This window comes from Acomys russatus, chromosome 16 (genome assembly GCF_903995435.1).
Source record: "Acomys russatus chromosome 16, mAcoRus1.1, whole genome shotgun sequence".
Lineage (NCBI taxonomy): Eukaryota > Metazoa > Chordata > Mammalia > Rodentia > Muridae > Acomys > Acomys russatus.
In genome coordinates, this window is record NC_067152.1 from 42,893,060 (window position 1) to 42,910,302 (window position 17,243).

At 52.9% G+C, this 17,243-nt stretch overlaps 1 protein-coding gene across 1 annotated transcript in view; it reads left to right on the forward strand.

The window, feature by feature from the left end:
- Positions 1–8,847: 8,847 nt before the first annotated feature.
- The window catches only part of Septin9 (septin 9), a 164,530-nt gene continuing 156,134 nt past the window's right edge, over positions 8,848–17,243 (forward strand). Inside the window, exon 1 of the mRNA XM_051159121.1 lies at positions 8,848–8,961. Coding sequence (XP_051015078.1) covers positions 8,943–8,961 — 19 coding nt within the window. The 5' untranslated portion in view covers positions 8,848–8,942. The remainder of the gene's footprint in view (positions 8,962–17,243) is intronic.

A 17,243-nucleotide genomic window follows, 5' to 3' on the forward strand; every position in this document is an offset into this window, starting at 1 on the left:
CCAGATGCCTGTTGTCTTGAGGGTGCTGGAATACAACAGCCCCAGAAAGAATGGAGGTTAAGAACGGGGGAAAGGGGCCTGGAGAGATGGCTCAGTGGTTAAGAGCATTGCGTGCTCTTCCAGGCAGTTCAATTCCCAGCGACCACATGGTGGCTCACAACCATCTATAATAAGATCTGATGCCCTCTTCTGGCCTGCAGGTGTACATGCAGGCAGAGTGCTGTATACATAATAATAATAAATACATTATTTTAAAAATGGAAGAAAGGCTGGGCGATGGTGGCGCACGCCTTTAATCCCAGCACTCGAGAGGCAGAGGCAGACAGATTGCTGTGAGTTCAAGGCCAGCCTGGTCTATAAAGTGAGTCTAGGACAGCCAAGGCTACACAGAGAAACCTTGCCTTGAAAAACCAAAAAAAAAAAAAAAAAAAAAAAAAAAAAAAAAAAAAAAAAATGGGGAAAAGGCTGGAGAGATGGCTTGGTCAGTAAAGTGCTTGCTAAGGAAAAGTGAGGACCCTACTCAGGATCCCCAGCACCCGTGGGAAAAGCTGGGTGTGGTCCCATGTGCCTGGCATCCTAGTGCTAGGCAGGCAGCAACAGGAGGGTCTCTGGCACCCACTTGCCAGCTTATCCCACTGAGGGGGAGAGCTCTGGGTTCAATGAGAGAGCCTGGCTCAGCTAAGAAGGTGGAGGGCTGTTGGCATGGTTCAGTGGGCAAAGGGGCTTTCGGCCAAGCCTGGCCACCCTGAGTACAATCCCGGGGCCCAAATGGTGGAAGGAGAAAATGGACTCTGTCTTTCATATTGATGCCAGGACACGTGTACATGGGGACACACATAACAGACACACAGAGACACACAGACTAAATTAAATGTAATAAGAAAAATAAGGTAGCAAGTGATAGGTGGATGTTGACCTCTGACCTCCACACGCACAGAAGCATAGCTACATGGGCACATGCACACAAAGTCCTGAGAAGCTGAGTGTGAAGGCTCACACCTATGATGCCAGTGTTCAGGAGGCAGGGGATTGCCATGAGTGAGTTCCAGGCCATACAGGAATACAGAGTGAGACGTTGTCTCAAAAAACTCCAAACTAAGCCAAAAGGGAACGCCACAGCAGAAGGGGTTTCCACTGGTTTCTCTCAGGTCCCAGCTTCCCTCCAGAGAGGTGCTGATGAAGTGTTGGCACGGAAGGCAGAAAGTCTCCTTTTTCATGTCCCAGAGTGACATCTCACCCTTGATCCTCCTTCTGGGAGGAGGGACCCAGGAAGTGACCAAGACCAGAGGTGACTCAGCCACGGGTCAGAGGAGGCTTCATCTGCGGCTTTGGAGGCGTCAGCCAATGAGCAACCTCTCCCCATCTCACTGAGAGAAGTGCACGCTGCAAGCAGGGTCAGCAGCGAAGTCAGAACCTTTCACAATATTGCTATTTACCGAATAACAATCAACTCATAAGGTCAGTTTCAATGGCTCCAGCTTGGTAAACAGTCCCAATTCGCCCTGATAGATGGCCATTGTCAATCACTCTTTTTTTTAAAGTTATTTATCTAATTTTATTTATGTGCATAGGTGTGAGGGTGTTGGATTCCCTGGAACTGGAATTACAGACAGTTGTGAGCTGCCATGTGGGTGCTGGGAATTGAACCCGGGTCCTCTGGAAGGACAGCCAGTGCTCTTAACTGCTGAGCCATCTCTCCAGGCCTTGTCAATCACTCTTAATTACTGATATTCACTCTCAGTTCACACCAACACTGACTTCACATCCTAGTGTTTATGTCATAGGACGGCTAAACGGAAGTGGAGGAAGACTCTGGGTTCAGAGGTCATCTTGGAGTCAGAGGCAGACTGATGGGGAAGGACTAATGAGGACCAGACACCAGCTGTTCAGGTCCAGACGTCAGATGGCTTGGGGGGGGCAGGGGGGTGGGAGCACATTGTGAGGGTCCGTTTGAAGTGGGGGCTGAGTGTCATGAGTAGGGGGCTCTGTGCTCTCCTTGGAACCCAGAGACAGAGGCAAACTCTTTCACAGGGCAACTCCCTGGCAGGGTCGGCTAGTGAAAGTGACCATGTGGCAGGTGTGCCACAGTTTATTCTTGAGGTACCCCCTTCTTTTACAGTCCTAGGTGATGGGGCTCCATCTGCTGTGATTGACAGGCTCTGGCGTCTTGCATTTCTGAGATGATTTGATATGTCGGCCAGGTGTTATCATGTATTGCCATAAGTGGTCATTCAGTTCTTTTGATTTGTTTGTTTTTGTTTTTTGTTTTGGTTTGGTTTTGTTTTGTTTTGTTTTTTTGAGACAGGGTTTCTCTGTGTAGCCTTGGTTGTCCTGGACTCACTTTGTAGACCAGGCTAGCCTCGAACTCACAGCAATCTGCCTGCCTCTGCCTCCCAAGTGCTGGGATTAAAGGCGTGCACCACCACGCCTGGCCCATCTTGGTTTCAATGGACAAGAAATTCCTATATGAGCCTATGGAGGTGTGTGCCTGGCTGATCATTCAGTTCCTGTCTCTTGGTGTGCTGGCAGGACAGTTATTTGTATAAACAAGATGCAGAGTCAATAGAGCACGAGGGAGTCAGGGGGACAGAACAGGGCCCCCACCTTTTTGTACAGCCTCCCAATGTAGGTCCCATAGGACTTCTAGGTGCCCTGTGATAAAAAAAAGTCAAAGCCCGGTACGGTGGTGCAGGCCTGTGATCCCAGCGGGCACTGAATCCCAAGGATCTTGAGGCTACCTCAGGCTGTACAGCAAAACTCTGTCTCAACAATCCTCAAAGCAACAATAAAGGAATCACAGCCCGAGGAGGCATTCACATAGCAGGAAGTTCTCCATCCAAGGGGCTGGGAAGCCGGCTCCGTGGCTAACATGCTCGCCTCCCAAACAGGAGGCCTGGAGTGTGTATGCACAGAACCCACATAATGCTGGTGGTCATGGTGTACACACACATACAAACACAGAGTACGTATATAATATGTTATATTTATTATTATAGATAGGTAACATATAGTAAAAAAATGTTTTAGGTAGCTGAGGGCCCAGTTCTCCAGCTTTCCTGGGCTCCAACCTCCCCTGTGGCCTCCAGATCCCTGCCCAGGAAGGAACGTGGTGTGTGTGTGTGTGTGTGTGTGTGTGTGTGTGTGTGTGTGTGTGTGTGTGTGTAGAAGCTGGGTGTGACATTGCATGCCTTTTACCCCAGAACTTGGTAAGCAGAAGTTTTGCCTGTGAGTGCCAGGCCAGCCAGGGTTACAAAGAGGCATGCTCTCTGAAACAGAAAGCCCCTGACCTTTGTTCTCCCTACCACAGGCCCTTTGCACTGACTGACGGTGGTCTCTCATCTGTCTGTTTCACCCCTGCTCTCAGGAGGCCTCTGTTCCGTGGGCACGCTCACGCCTCAGGAACTGGGTGGTTCTGTCTGTGCACACACTCCTGTAAATTCTTTCCTTCTTTCTTCCTTCCTTTTTTCTTCCTTCCTTCCTTCCTTCCTCCCTCCCTTCTGGCCTCGAACTCACAGAGATTCACCTGCCTCTGCCTCCCGAGTGCTGGGATCAAAGGCGTGCGCCACCACTGCCTGCTCCTGCACCTTTGTAACTTCCCTCTCTGCCACTCATCTGGTTTTAGACAACTGCCCATCTTTCTTACCAAGGTAAATGCTGTCCCTGGAGCCCATGTGGGATAATACATGGAAATATTCAAGAAGTCAATTCTGAATCAGCAACTGGAAAAAAAAATTACTGAGACCAAAATATAAGAGCACTTTAAAGCCTGTGCTATTTTTCCAGAGTGCCTTCCAGGAAGGCTGTGTCAGGAGACACACCCACAGGGCCTCCTGGGGTGTCTATGTACACACGGTTACTGTAAATTTCACACTTCAGCAAAACCTCAATCAGCTGAACCTGCAACAGCTAGAGTCAGAGCGCAGTCAGCAGCAAAGGCGCTGAGCAGGGCAGGCCGGAGCAGCCTTCCCCGCAAAGGGACCATCCCCCAAGGGGAACCACTCAACAGAGCAGTCCTCACAGGAGCACAGAGGCACAAGGAGACTCACAACAGTGCGAAGGGCTGCTGGAGACCGACTGAAACGCTGCTACAGCCCCGCAACTGGACTGACTGGGAAGGCTCCAGCAAGACCTGGACTGCCGGGAGGGCCTGGTGTGACCCCTGATCCTCATAGCCTGGGGTGACTTGACCACTTCCTAATCAGTAAGACATGCCGAAACACAATAGTGCCCTGCTGTTTGGGTTTTTCTAGCCACCGGAAGTTGTTACCCTACCTCAGCCCCAATTTCTTTTCCTTATAATGCATTAAGTTTCAGGTATTTTGTTAGAGCCACACAAAATATACCAGGTAATCAGGTGGTACCCTCTGTTGGTGGCTGACTCCCTTCCTTGCTGCTGCTGAAGGTCCAAGCTGTTGCTACACCAGGCTATGTCATTCAGTAAGGAGAAGAGGATCTAACTGGCTGAAAACAGAGGCTCTTGGGTCTGTGAACTTGGTGGCAGATCTGTCTCCTATCCATGCCAACCTTGGCCAGCTCCTGGCTGCAGCAAGGAAGCTGGAGAGACAGGCTTGGGCCCTGACTCCTGACCTGAGGGGTTGCACGCACTTCTCATGAGCCACGTGCCTTAGCCTCCTCTAGATGGCATGGGGGGGGGGGCATCTCAGGAGGCTGCTCTTGTGGGTGCTCATGCTCTGAGAGGAGGGTCCCAGAGGACAAAGCGGAGACTGCAACTCCATTGTAACTCAGTCTGGCCCCTCAAGCTGAAGGCTACCAGGACTCAAAGGGAAGGGTAGGCCCTCGTGGTGGGAGATGTTTCAAGGTGACCTCAAAGCACGTAGGGTACTCTGTGGCCAGTTTTGGAGTTATGCTGTGATGAAAAACTTATTCTCACCACAAGGGGCCAAAAGAGTCCAGGCCAGAGGTGGGCCCAGAGTGGGAGGGCCTCCTGGAGGCCTGCCCAGGGAGGATTCTCACCCTTCAGTTCCAGTCCTGGGTCATTCTTCTCACCTCACCTGACCACTGAGGTAGTGAAAGCCATGCCCTGAGCAGCCGGCGTTCATGCTCCTTGGGTGAAAGGCCCTTTCAGTGCCTCTTGGCTCTGTCCCATGTAGGGCACGGACCCAACCAACTCCTTTCAAAGAGAGAGTGCTTCCAGTGTGTGTGCTGACAACCCACCCTGCCGGACAAACATCCCACCCATGAAACGGTTTTTAAAAACTAATAAAACTTTTATTTCAATTTCAGACTCACAGAAGAGTCACCTGGAACACCCAGAAATCCTGGTACTCCCTGGTGCTTCTGTTTTACACACACACTGTTTTACACATCTGGCTGCCCTGGCTGACAGACAGGCCTCACAGTCTACTCCAGGCTCCCCACCTTGGTGTTTTATATGCTATGAGCTTCGACTAATGAGCAATAAACGTGTGCCTATCGTGTTGGGAACCATCTAGAAGGATGTCACTATCCTGTCACATCCCTCCCACTCCTTGCTTTAACACCCTCCCCACCTCCCCTGCCTGGACATCACCAAACCTTCTGAGAGAAACCATTTTCCATCTTGGCCTCTAGGAGACTGTGAGGGTCTTCCCAAGACCTATGAGGTGCTCTGTGAGGTGCCTCTGGAATCCTGTGGCTGCCTGAAGGTTAGGGTTCATGAGGTAGCTTGTAATTTTCCCTGAGTTTGTTTTTTGTTTTTGTTGTTGTTACTGGATTTTTTTTCCCCCCTTGAGAAAGTCTCCTGCAGCACTGGCTTCCACTTACTGGCTCTCATGTATCTCACTGCAGAGTGCTGCTGGGATGAGAGGCTTGTACCTCCACACCAGCACACCACATGAACGCACGTGTATTGAGCCCAGAGGATGGCACCGTGGCATTGGCTCGCCTTAGGTTGGGAGATTCTGCTGGTACCTTTGACATTCTGCCTGGAAAACCCTTCAGCTAATCCTAAGCTGTTAAGGTGACTGTGATGTCTGGGACCCTCACACTCAAAGCATGAGCCACCAGCAGGAGGTCTTTTGGGTCACCCACCCATCCAGAGGATGCCAAGAGCCAGGGCTCATGGGAAGTGCATTAATGTACAGACCATGGTTAAAAGTCATTACTTCAGGCAGTAATGACTAAACTTCCCACCACCACATGAGGAGGTGCCCAAGAGTGTTTCTCTCGGCGAGTGCCAGCTTCCTCCAGGCTCATCACATTCTAAGTGCCACATGCTTCCTGGTTTTTTTCAGAGCCACACAGATAATTTTCTTTCTTTCTTTGGCGGCGGGGGGGCGGGGGGGGCGCATGTTTGTTTCCTTGCTTGTTTTGGTAGGTTTTGTTTTTTTTTTTTTTTTTTTTTTTTTGAGACAGGCTTCTTCTGTGTAGCCCTGGCTGTCCTGGAACTCACTCTGTAAACTAGGCTGGCCTCGAACTCTCAGAAATCTGCTTGTATCTGCCACAGAGCGCTGGGACCGAAGGCACCTCCTCTAGTCTCAGTAACCCTGAGTTCAGCCTGGCAAGATGTGGGAAGTGTCATAATCATCATCACCCACAGCAGAACCTGGCACAGGAAGAAAGCAGGTGAGGGGTCACAAACAGCTCAAGCAAACAGGCAGAGGCACTGAATGTCAAAAGGACATTTTAAAAAATGGATGGCCTGGGAGCCTGTACAGCGGAGGGTTACAATAGTACATTAAATCCTGTGCCCACTGAGGCAATGAGTATGCCTCACATTTTAAAAAACTGTCCTTTTAAAAAATTCAAAATGAGATCCGGGTGGTGGTGATTCATGCCTTTAATCCCACCACTCGGGAGGCAGAGGCAGGTGAAGTCTCTGAGTTCGAGGCCAGCCTGGTCTACTGAATGAACTCCAGGACAGCCAAGGCTACACAGGAACCCCTATTTTGGAAAAAAAAAAAAAAAAAAAAAAAAAACCAGAAGAAAAAAGGAAAATTATTCAAAATGTGATGCTTAACTGACTTTCACTCTTCTTAAACACCTCAACATACCTTGTATAGAAACCTCATCCTCCTCCTGCGTTTGGAACGCAGTATCTGGGAGGTTTCCACAGAAACGAGTAGGGCTGAAAGGCATCGATGGATGGCGTTGGTATGGCTGTCCCGTGCCCCACCCCCCCCACGGCCCTCTGTCCTTCCTCCCTCCTTTAGCTTTCTGAGACTCAGGCACCCTGAGCCACCTGCGCTGTACCTGAAATAGGGGCACTCCACGGGGCGCGGGGTGGGGGCCAGGTTAGCGGAGAAGGGGAACCGGGTGGGAAGAGCTGTTTCCCACACACAGGCGTGAAAGTGGCAATACTCGGCTTCCCTGCAAAGGAAAAGAGGAAGGGGATTTTGGTGTGGCGTAACTCTTCTGTCGCTCTCTGTGGGTGTTTCAGAGCTGTATGACAAGGCAGCTGTGGCCTTACCCAGACTTGAGGGCCCTTCCTTCACAGCGCCACAGGCTACACCACGCCCTGCCCACTGCCCGGAACCGCGCCTCTCATCACCTTAGCTACCTGGCACATTCACCTTCTGTAAAGCCTTGCTTTGGCATAACGTCAAATAGATGGCTTTCCACACCCTGCGGACAGAATTAGCCACTTTCTCCTCTGAGCGGGCAGGCACACCTCCCCCTCCCCCGCCCCAAAGAACAGTTTACTATGGGACGATTTTTCTTTTACTTTCTATTTTGTTGTTCCTGTTGTTGCTCACATCTTGTTTATTGTGTGTGCCTGTATGCTTGGTGGGGGAGGGGCACATGACTGTGGAGGTCAGAGGGTGATTTGTGGGAGTTGGCTTTTCCGCGTTGTGGACTCCTGAGATCGAGTCCAGGAGCAAGCGCATTTAATCGGCGGGCCATCTTCTGTGAGCCTTGTGTGTCTGTGTGTGTGAGTATATTCACACATGTGTGCTGGTGCCAGTGGAGGCAGGAAGAGGTGCTGGGTGCCCTGTAGTTGGAGTTACAGGAAGTTGGGAGCCTACAGAGTGGGTGCTGGGAATGCAACTCAGGTTTGATGGTTAAGCAGCAAGTGCTCTTAACCACTGACCCATCCCTCAGCCCCTGCCCCAAGCCCGCAGACAGGGTTTCTCTGTGCAGTCCTGGCTCTCTCATTCTGTAGACCAAGCTGGCTTGCAAAGCAGAGATCCGCCAGTCTCTACCTCCCAAGTGTTGGGATTAAAGGTGTGCTCCACCTCCGCCCACCCCACCCCCTATCCCCCTTTTTAAAGGCAGATCTTGCTCCATACCGCTGGCTGGCCTGTCACTAACTGTATAGCCCAGGCTGGCATTAAACTCGTGGTGAACCTTCTGCCTCAGCCTTCCAAGTGCTGAGATTACACGCGTGTACTTTTAAAGAGTTTAAAAGTAAGAACTCAGTGGCTGCAGAGTTTCAGAGTCCACGGTTGTAGGGACGCCGGCCCCAGGCTCTGCTACAAGAAGACACCGAGCCTGGCACAAGCACAGAATGGATGCTTCTTGAATGTCAAATGCGGCAGAAATGATGACCAGTCTTAAGGTGGCCACCTTCCCGAAGAGACCACGGCTGCCCAGGCCCATCTGGGCAGCCAGCGCGGCCGGTGTGGCACGCCCCCCCCCACACCCCCGCGGCGTGGTGCTCAGCCGGGCTCACCAAGCCATCGTCCTGGCACTCCAGGACTGTCTGGTGGTGGCCCGCGGTCCGCCCGGGGGGGGGGGGGGGGGCTTCCCCTCCAGCTCCTGCCTGGCCCCGGGAAAGCTGCGGCGACCAACTTTCGGCTTCAGGGAGGTGTGGCGGGTGGCGCGGGACACACCTGCGTGGGGGCACGGGGTAGGGCGGGACGCGCACCTAGACGGGGCGGGGCGGGGCGGCCGTGCTCCCGCCTTCCTCCCGCCCTCCGGCGGCCGCGGATTAGCCACCTGGGAGCCCGCGCCCCGGGGCCTCGCCGCCACACTTTCCTGGGAGCGGCGGCCACGGCGGCACCATGAAGAAGTCCTACTCAGGTGGGCGCTGCGCCCGGCGTGGGGAGGGTCGGAGTTGTGAATCTGTGCGTGTCACCTGAGCCCTGGTGGCCGAGGTGGGCGAGGCCACCCGGGAACCAAGTCAGTCCGATGACCCAGAGCCCGCAGGACCTTATACCTCCAGGGCATTCTAGAGCCCCTGGCTGTATTGCCCTGTTCCACAGATGAGAATTTTGTGTGTGGGCGGGGGGCGGGGGGGAGGCGGGCGCTCCAAAAGTGAACTCTGCCCTTCACGCACTTGGCTTTCCCTATGCGCAGACCCGGGGCGCTAGGGCCTGGTGGAGGCCGACATGCAAGATTCTTGCTCTCTGTGCCGCAGGAGTTTTTCCTGATCTTGCCTTAGGGTCCCCGCAAACTTGGCTCACCGTAGAGTGTGAGGGGGCTGCTCTGGAGGCCGCCCTGTCGGTGGGATGTTTGACATACAGGTGGCGTTTGACGTGCTAGGCTGCAGGCTGGGTGGGCGGCTGGGTGGGTGGGGCTGGATGAAGGTTTTGGTTTTTTTTGTTTTGCCTTAATCTGAGCGCCTGGTGGACCAGGTAACTTCTGTTAGTCATCAGCCCAGTACGGGCTGTGAAAGGTCTACCCAGGAGGGCTGGGCCGCTTATTTGAGCCTGCTGGTGCCATGAGTGCCCTAGCATGCCAACTTCACTCTGACAGGCAGAGTGTAGTGTGTGTGGTGGGGGTCTCAGGGCTCTTCAGGGGCTCCACAGTGATCGTTATTAAGTAAGTACCTCACTCTCTTAACTCTGCGCCTGCGTTTCCCAGGCTGCCCAGCTGAGGCTCAATAACCCTGATTTCACTCTTTCTTTTGTGAATTCAGGCCGGATCCTTTGTCCTCTTCCTCTAACTTTGCTCTAACTTCGCGAGCTGCCTCTTCAGGTTCCTCACCTAATCTATGTGGACAGGAAGCTTTCTGCCAAGAACCGGTGAATTCATTTAAGATAAGAGCTCTGAATCAGGAGACTGAGTTAGAGTTGAAGAGGTCGTTTGGGCCATCCCCCTGCCTTGAGGTCACGTTCTGTTTCCTCCTGTTTTCCATATTCAGGAACCAAAAAGACTTTACTTCATCTTAAAAAAAAAAAAAAAAAGGCTCATTTAGTTTTCCCTGAAAAATAGCCTTCTGGGTCAGTAGCTCATGGCTCTAAGTTGCTGGCTTGGCTTTTTTTTCAGGAGAACTTGTTGCTGTGATGGTGGGGGAGGAAGGGGCTTCCAGATGGTCCGCGCTCAGGTTTGGCACTGGGCCCTTCTCCCTCCCAGCATGCTCCAGATGCTTGGAATGGTTGTGGGCATTTCCCGGGCTCTCTGGCTGGCCTAGGGATGGCCAAGGTCTGTGTTCGCTCGTCCTTGGCCCCTTGGTAGGTCTGGACACTGAGGTACCTAGGTTCACAGGTACCTAGCTTACTGCACAAACCCCAGAAACCCACCCCCCATCTCCCTACCCTGAGTCTGCATGAGGAGTCTGAGGCTGCATTTACTGGAGTCGGGCAGGTGGTAGGACCAGCACTGGCCCTGCCGTCTCTCCTATACCCACCCAACCGTAAGCAGGTACGTTTTGGTGAAAAGATGAAACTTTCTTTGATAAGGTCTATGGGAGTCCAGTTTACAGCCCCTGTAAAAGCAAGCACCCTGGTTCCGTGTATTTGTCTAAAGGGGCAGGGCGCCTGGAGGATGGGAAGAAGGGAGGGCCTGGACCATATCCAATTTGTTCCCTGCCTGGCAATGTGCCAAGGGGTGCTGGGTCACTCTGCTGCAGCTGTATGGGGTTGGGTGGTGGGGTTTGGCCCCACGCTGGTGTCCTCCAGGTCTCCTGCAGCCTGGCCCTGAGTAGGGTCACTTGTGGAAGTCAGATTGGCCTAAGACCCCATTGCCACCAGAAAGTGAGCAAAATAGCAAAGAATGTAAAAAATCTCCAAAGTATCTGAAAATCCAAGGGCACTTGGAAGGTCTGTGCTTTTCCTGTAGACTGAGTGGGATTACCACTTCTAGACCCTAGTTGTGAACTTGAAATACATGGAATGGCTACCACGCTGTGGCCAGGAACCTGCCGTGAGCATTCCTGGGGCCTCTTGAGGGGAGATGAGAAGTCTGTCCGGAGTGACCCCAGGGCCACAGTTTGCATTCAGTCACCAAATAGGCTTTCTGTGGTGGGCACTCACAGTCAGGCCAGAGGCTGCAAAAACAATGACAGAACATGTTTTTAGCTTGCAGGAGCTTGCCTTGTCGCTGAGGAGGCCAGATATGGGTGAGACAGCAGCTCCTTATTGCTCCTGTCTCCTCTGAAGCAGGGTGGCCTCCAAGTTACTCAGGGCACCCAGGAGGAGGGGGGGGGGCGTCAGGCTTTAGGGGTGACTGTGATTGAGCCTTACCTCTAGGAATAAGGGGTCTGGTGTGGTGGAGAATAAAATGTGTTTTTTCCCAGTGGGGAAGCTGCAGGACACCAGGTCATTGAGGGATGGGAGGACCCTCTGGCTGCCCTAGCTCTTCCTGAACTTATCTTCCCTTTTGTAACAGTGTGGCCCAGTGGTTAAGGGCAGGCGCTTTGAGCTGTGCAGCTCCTGGGATTATTAGGTCCTGGGTTTGCTTGGTTGTGACAGTGAGTTTCTACAGGAATAGATTCAGAGGTTCCTGTTCCACCTCTAGCTGCTATCCTAAGAATTATCTCCAATGGGCCATAAGAGGGACTGAGAGGTTGTGTGTTACGTATTGCAGGGCCCAGGGTTTCCCTTGACGCCCCTGGACTCCCATGGTTTGGAGGCCCTTCTGTGCAGAGCCACTCCTTTTGTTTTCTGGGGTCCTGAACCTAGCTTCTCACAGACTATGAGTCTTCTGGAATTCCCCTTCCATGCCCTTGGCTTTCTTGGAAATCTTCAGTGGCAGAGCCAGGGACGTAGCTGAGAGCCACCAGAATGGGCTTTGGAATTATCTTGCGAACTCCTGTGGCTCTCAGGAGACTCCAAGGCAGGTGGCTAGCTGTGCCAGCTCTGTACTGGGCAAGGATTCTGTCCTAGGAGGTCCGCAGGATGAAGCTTTCACCCCTACCCAGCACTCTGGGGGCCCTGGGAAGGACAAGGGATGCCCCCTCCCAGGTCACTTTGGGAGTAAGCCGCCCGTGTGTCGGTGAGCGTGGGAACGGGTGATGCTTCCTTCTCTGCTGGTCCCTCCACAGCTTGAGTCACCTCTCCGTCTGCTCAAGCTTGTTGGCTCCAGTGTATCCGTGGGACCTGGGCTGGAGAGGAAGCGGCTTCCTCAGGTAGCCAGGCTATGGCTATGTCGCACCCTTGCCCAGCTCCCGAGGCTCCTGGTCTCAAAAGAGCTGACTGAGCACAAGTCAGGAGCCAGCCCTCCCCCCACCCCCCACCCGCGGACCATTGGGGAGGTGGGAAGGCAAGTTCAGGCATGGGCCGCCATTTCCCCTCCCGCCCCTGCTTCCTCCTCTCCCCAGCTTTCCGCTCTGCAGCCCCTTACCGTCATAGAGTTGGGTATGAGATGACCCACCTTCTGTCTGAAACCTGTGAGACCTGCTTCAACCAGGATGGGAGCAGAGGGGACAGAAGGGTCTCATTTAGGAGCAGCTGGCTTCGTCAGACAGTGGGTGCCTGAAGGGCGCAGGTGGGTGTCGAGAACCATGGAAGGCCCGCTGCCCACCTGAACACTCAGTGCCCTTCTCAAATTGTCCTGTCCATCCCAGGCTGCCTGAGGCCCCATGGGCATGGAACCTGGAGTTGCCCTGGTTTCCGCATGTTTGTCCGTGGGCACTGTTGCGTGGCAACAGTGCTACAATTTGCTAAAGATGCTTTTTGATAGGAAAGGTCTCGCACAGACCAGCACTGGGCCAGCCTTCCCCCCCCCCACCCCACCCCCGCGCCCCGGCCCCCCCGGGGGCACATGCTGAATGGGTCTCCAGGCCCCAGGGATGTTGGGGGTGGGTTGAGGAGGGGACTGCAGAGCAAGACCTGGTCCCCAAGAAGTGTGAATAGTTGGGTATGGAAAGAGGTGGCTCTTCTCCCCAACTTTGGCTTGTTTGTTGGGGCTGTTACCTTGGAAACAACACAGCTCTTTGATGTTTCAGGGATTAGGAGGGGGAGATCATCAGGACCTGGGCCTAGTGGACCCCCTGGGGCTTCCAAAAACACAAAGTAAAGCCCTGCTGTGCTGTACCTCTCTAGAGAGACCTCAGAATCCTGACAAGAACTGCCACAGGTCATGTGATCCAAAAGTGCCAGTTAAAAGCAGTCTGCCTCAGAGGGCTTAAGGCCTGGTTGAAAGCCATTGTTGAGGGCTAGAGAGATGGCTTAGCGGTTAAGAGCACTGACTGCTCTTTGAAAGGACCTGGGTTCAATTCCCAGCACCCACATGACAGCTCACAACTGTCTATAACTCCAAAATCTGACACCCTCACAGAGACATACATGCAGGCAAAACACCAATGCACAAAAAATAAAAATAAATAAATTATAAAAAAAGAAGAAAGCCATTGTAGGGCCAGGCTTGCAGGGTGGTGTCTGTGGCAGCAGCAAAGCCGACTGTGGCAGGTGGGCTGGTCTCCTCCAATGGGATAGCTTTGCACTGGCTCCAGAAACTTTGGTGAGCCTTGCCAGAACAGCCCTGCTGAGCTGCGAGGGGCCCCAACGTTCAGTTTGCTCTGAGCCTCTTGTTCCTGAAGTGTCTGCTGGGTACTGCTGAGCCCCAGGCTCTGGAAGGAGCCTGAGGGTTGAGGGGCATTCTGCTCCCCACCCAGTTTCTTGGCCTTATCTCTCCAACCCTGCCCTGGGCCCCTGTCCACTTGCAGCCACAGTGAAGATGACACCAAGCTACTCCCACCAGAATGGGTGGCAGTCCCAGGAGCCTTGCTTGTCGGTGGCCTCTCGGCAGATCTGTAACAACCAAGCTTTGTTCAGGGACAGATCTGACCTGGTTCACTGAAGCCTGACCGCTGGCAGCCCAGGGACCTCAGGACAGGAAATGGGAGCGAGGAAAGCCAATCCTGGCTTCAGGTCACAGGGTGGCCCTTGGACCCAGACCTTCCCTGGCAGGGTCCCAAGTCACCAGTGAAACCCTGACCTTCAGCGCTGTTTGGAATGCTGGCATAAGAGGTGGAGAGGAAGCTGGGCATGGTGGCACATGCCTTTAATCTCAGCACTTGGGAGGCAGAGGCAGGCGGATCGCTGTGAGTTCGAGGCCAGCCTGGTTTACAAAGTGAGTCTAGGACAGCCAAGGCTACACAGAGAAACCCTGTCTTGAAAAAACAAAAACAAAACAACAAGAACAAAAAAGAGGTAGAGAAGGCCTTTCTGGAGCTCAGGCTTGTCACAGCAACTCACCTCACCCTGGCTTGAGGATTCTGAGGAACGAACTGGCAGGCCTGCTGCCCTGCTGTGTGGCAGACATGGCTGCAGTTCTCTGACACAGTGGTCTCCTCCTCACTCCTCCCAGGCCTTCAGTGACGCCCAGGCCATGCTAACACTCTGATTCTCCCAGCACTGCATCTGGGACCAAATGGTGGGTCACATCAGCATCAGAAGGCCTCGCCAGGCCAGGCGTGTCGGGGCAGCAGCTGACTCCGGAGTGTTGGCAGTAGTGCTCAGGTCTGAGCCGAGTTCCCGGTGAACACAGTTACCAGGAAGGGCTGGGCCCCGGTGAGCTGGCTGGCTGCCTGGGCCTTGTACTGAGATCAATGGGACTTGCATCCTGGGGCCCTCCTTTCACAACCCTCTTTGTAGAGGATCTGATCCCAGAAGGGGGGATAAGGCTCCTGAAACCCAAGCCGCTTGGAAATGGGTTACATCCAATGCCTGTCATCTTCCAGCGTGCTGGGGACTCCATCACTCGGCAAAGAAGAGTCTGGGGGAGTCATTTGTAAAACCCACCGATAGTTCTCTGTCTTTGGCTCTGTAGAGTGTGTGGGTAGCTAGGCTAGGTTTTAGCTGAGGGGTGCTGGGTCGGTGTGGATACTGTACGGTGCCTGACAAAAGAACAGCAGCTAGATAGACCATGGGGTTGGAAGAAAGGGATGGTGACTTCTTGCCAGAATTGGCGTCACACGGCCTCCCAGCTTTCCAAGGTGTGGTAAAACCTCAGCTATGTGGAGTGAGTCACTCTGGACGGCAGGGCTTCCTGGTGGCTGTGGGCCGGCTCTGATTGTTGCACTTCCACATTGCCTTTTTTTTTTTTTTTTTAAATCTTATTTTTCTCTGGAAATGCCTTCTGAAATAGACCATGTATCTATTATGTTTGTTTTATTTGCTGCCGTTGCCCATGGTTGATTTTTTATGTTGTGGGCTTTTCTTTGAGCAATGCAGACAGGAAATCAGATGGGGAAACTTAAAACCCTATGGGTCGTAACGTTCACCTGCTTGTCCCCACATGTGTGAAATGTATCATTTAATTATCTGAGGTGTAGCACATGCTTTCAGGGTTGCATAGTCCTGTCACTCTGCCCCTTTCAGGGGCAATCAGATACCAGGCATGGCTCAAAGCCATCACTTCAGTGGTTCTTCGGAGTACACATCCTGTGTCTGACTGCTCCTCACAGCTTTCCCAGCAGGTCTGTCACACGGATCCCCCTCCACGGTGATGTGTGACCCTTGGAGGGTGCAGAGCTGAGCTGCATCCATGTTTACAGCGCGCATGTTTCTGTGTATCTATCCATGGTACCTTGTGGATACTGGCATCAATACTGTGTTTACTTCCGTGAACTCATCCTCCGGCCTCAGCCTTCTGCGTGCTGGGATTTCAGCTGTGAGTGCCCTTGCTAGGCTCTGGCTTCTGCAGCCATTGCTGAACTCCTTTCTTCCTTCTGTTTGTTTAACTTTTTGTTTCGTTTGTTTGAGGCTGGGCCTCATATAGCCCAGACTTCATACAGCCTTGGACTCCTGCTCCTCCTCCTGCTGAGTGCTGGGATTACAGGTGCGCACCACCGCTCTGCGTGCTGGAGTTGCTTCTCCAAGTGAACTGCTGTGTCCATTTGCCTCTTGGGTGTCCTTCTGTGTCTTGGCACTTTTTGCGTGTGTGTCCATTTTTTTCAGGAAGTGACTCTTTTGCCATTTTTGTGGCTGTCTCCAAAGCCAGACAAGAGTCCTAAGTACAGCATTTTATTAATAGACATGATGGACAGAAAATGCCCTGCACTGTCTGTCAATCTGCTGAGTGGTCCCTGAGCTGGCTGCTGTTGAGGCCAGCTGTTCACTATGTTGAGTCCCTGCTATGACTGGCACATGAAGCTGGTGCTGTGTTGCCTCTCTGTCCCTGTCACCTCCTTTGCCCCTGTGGGATCTGTTCTCCAGGAAGTGAGTGACTCTGCTTCTTTGGACCAATCTAAGCCCAGGCATGGAGATGGATTGATGGCCACAGGTGACAGGCTACCCCACTTGGCAATCAGTCGTCGGCTGCTGGGTTACTTTGTAGTGCCTTCTTCTGGCACCTTCTTTTTCTCTGGCCAATTGTTAACAGCTTGTACCTCTGGCCTCAGTCCTCCTCTCATCACCCTGGTCAGTCTTTCCAGGCAGTCCTCTCCTCTTCTCTGTGGGGAATCCAGGGACTCCGTGGTGAAGTGAAACTACATGTTGGTGACCTTCCTGTTGCTGTGACAAAGCACCTGACAAAGGCAGCTTAGGAAGGGAAGGGCTGGGCTGGAGAGATGGCTCAGCGGTTTAGAGCACTGGCTGCTCTTCCAAAGGTCCTGAGTTCAATTCCCAGCAACCACATGGTCCCTCACAACCATCTACAATGAGATCTTCTGGCATGCATGTGTACATGCAGACAGAGCACTGCATACATAATAATTAAGTGCATTTTTCTTTTTTTAAAAAGAAGGGGGTGGGGCGGTGGTGGTGCACCACTTGGGAGGCAGAGGCAGGTAGATCGCTGTGAGTTCGAGGCCAGCCTGGTCTACAAAGTGAGTCCAGGACAGCCAAGGCTACACAGAGAAACCCTGTCTTAAAAAACTAAAACCAAAGATAAACAAACAAACAAACAAAGGGAAGGGCTTATTTTGGCTCACAGTTTGAGGGTCCCAGAAGCTGGAGGCAGCTGGTCACACTTCATGTACAAATAGGAAACAGAGAGAGATGAACACTCCTTTTTACGCAGCGAAGAACTCTGGCCCTTGGGACTTGCTGTCCACATTTAGGGCGGGTTCTCCCTCTTGGGCTAAACCTCTCTGAAAACACCACCACAGACACAGGCAGGGCAGAGGTGTGGCTCTTTGGTGACTCCAAGTCCAATCCAGTTTACAATGAAGGTTAACTATTCCGACTCACAGTCTT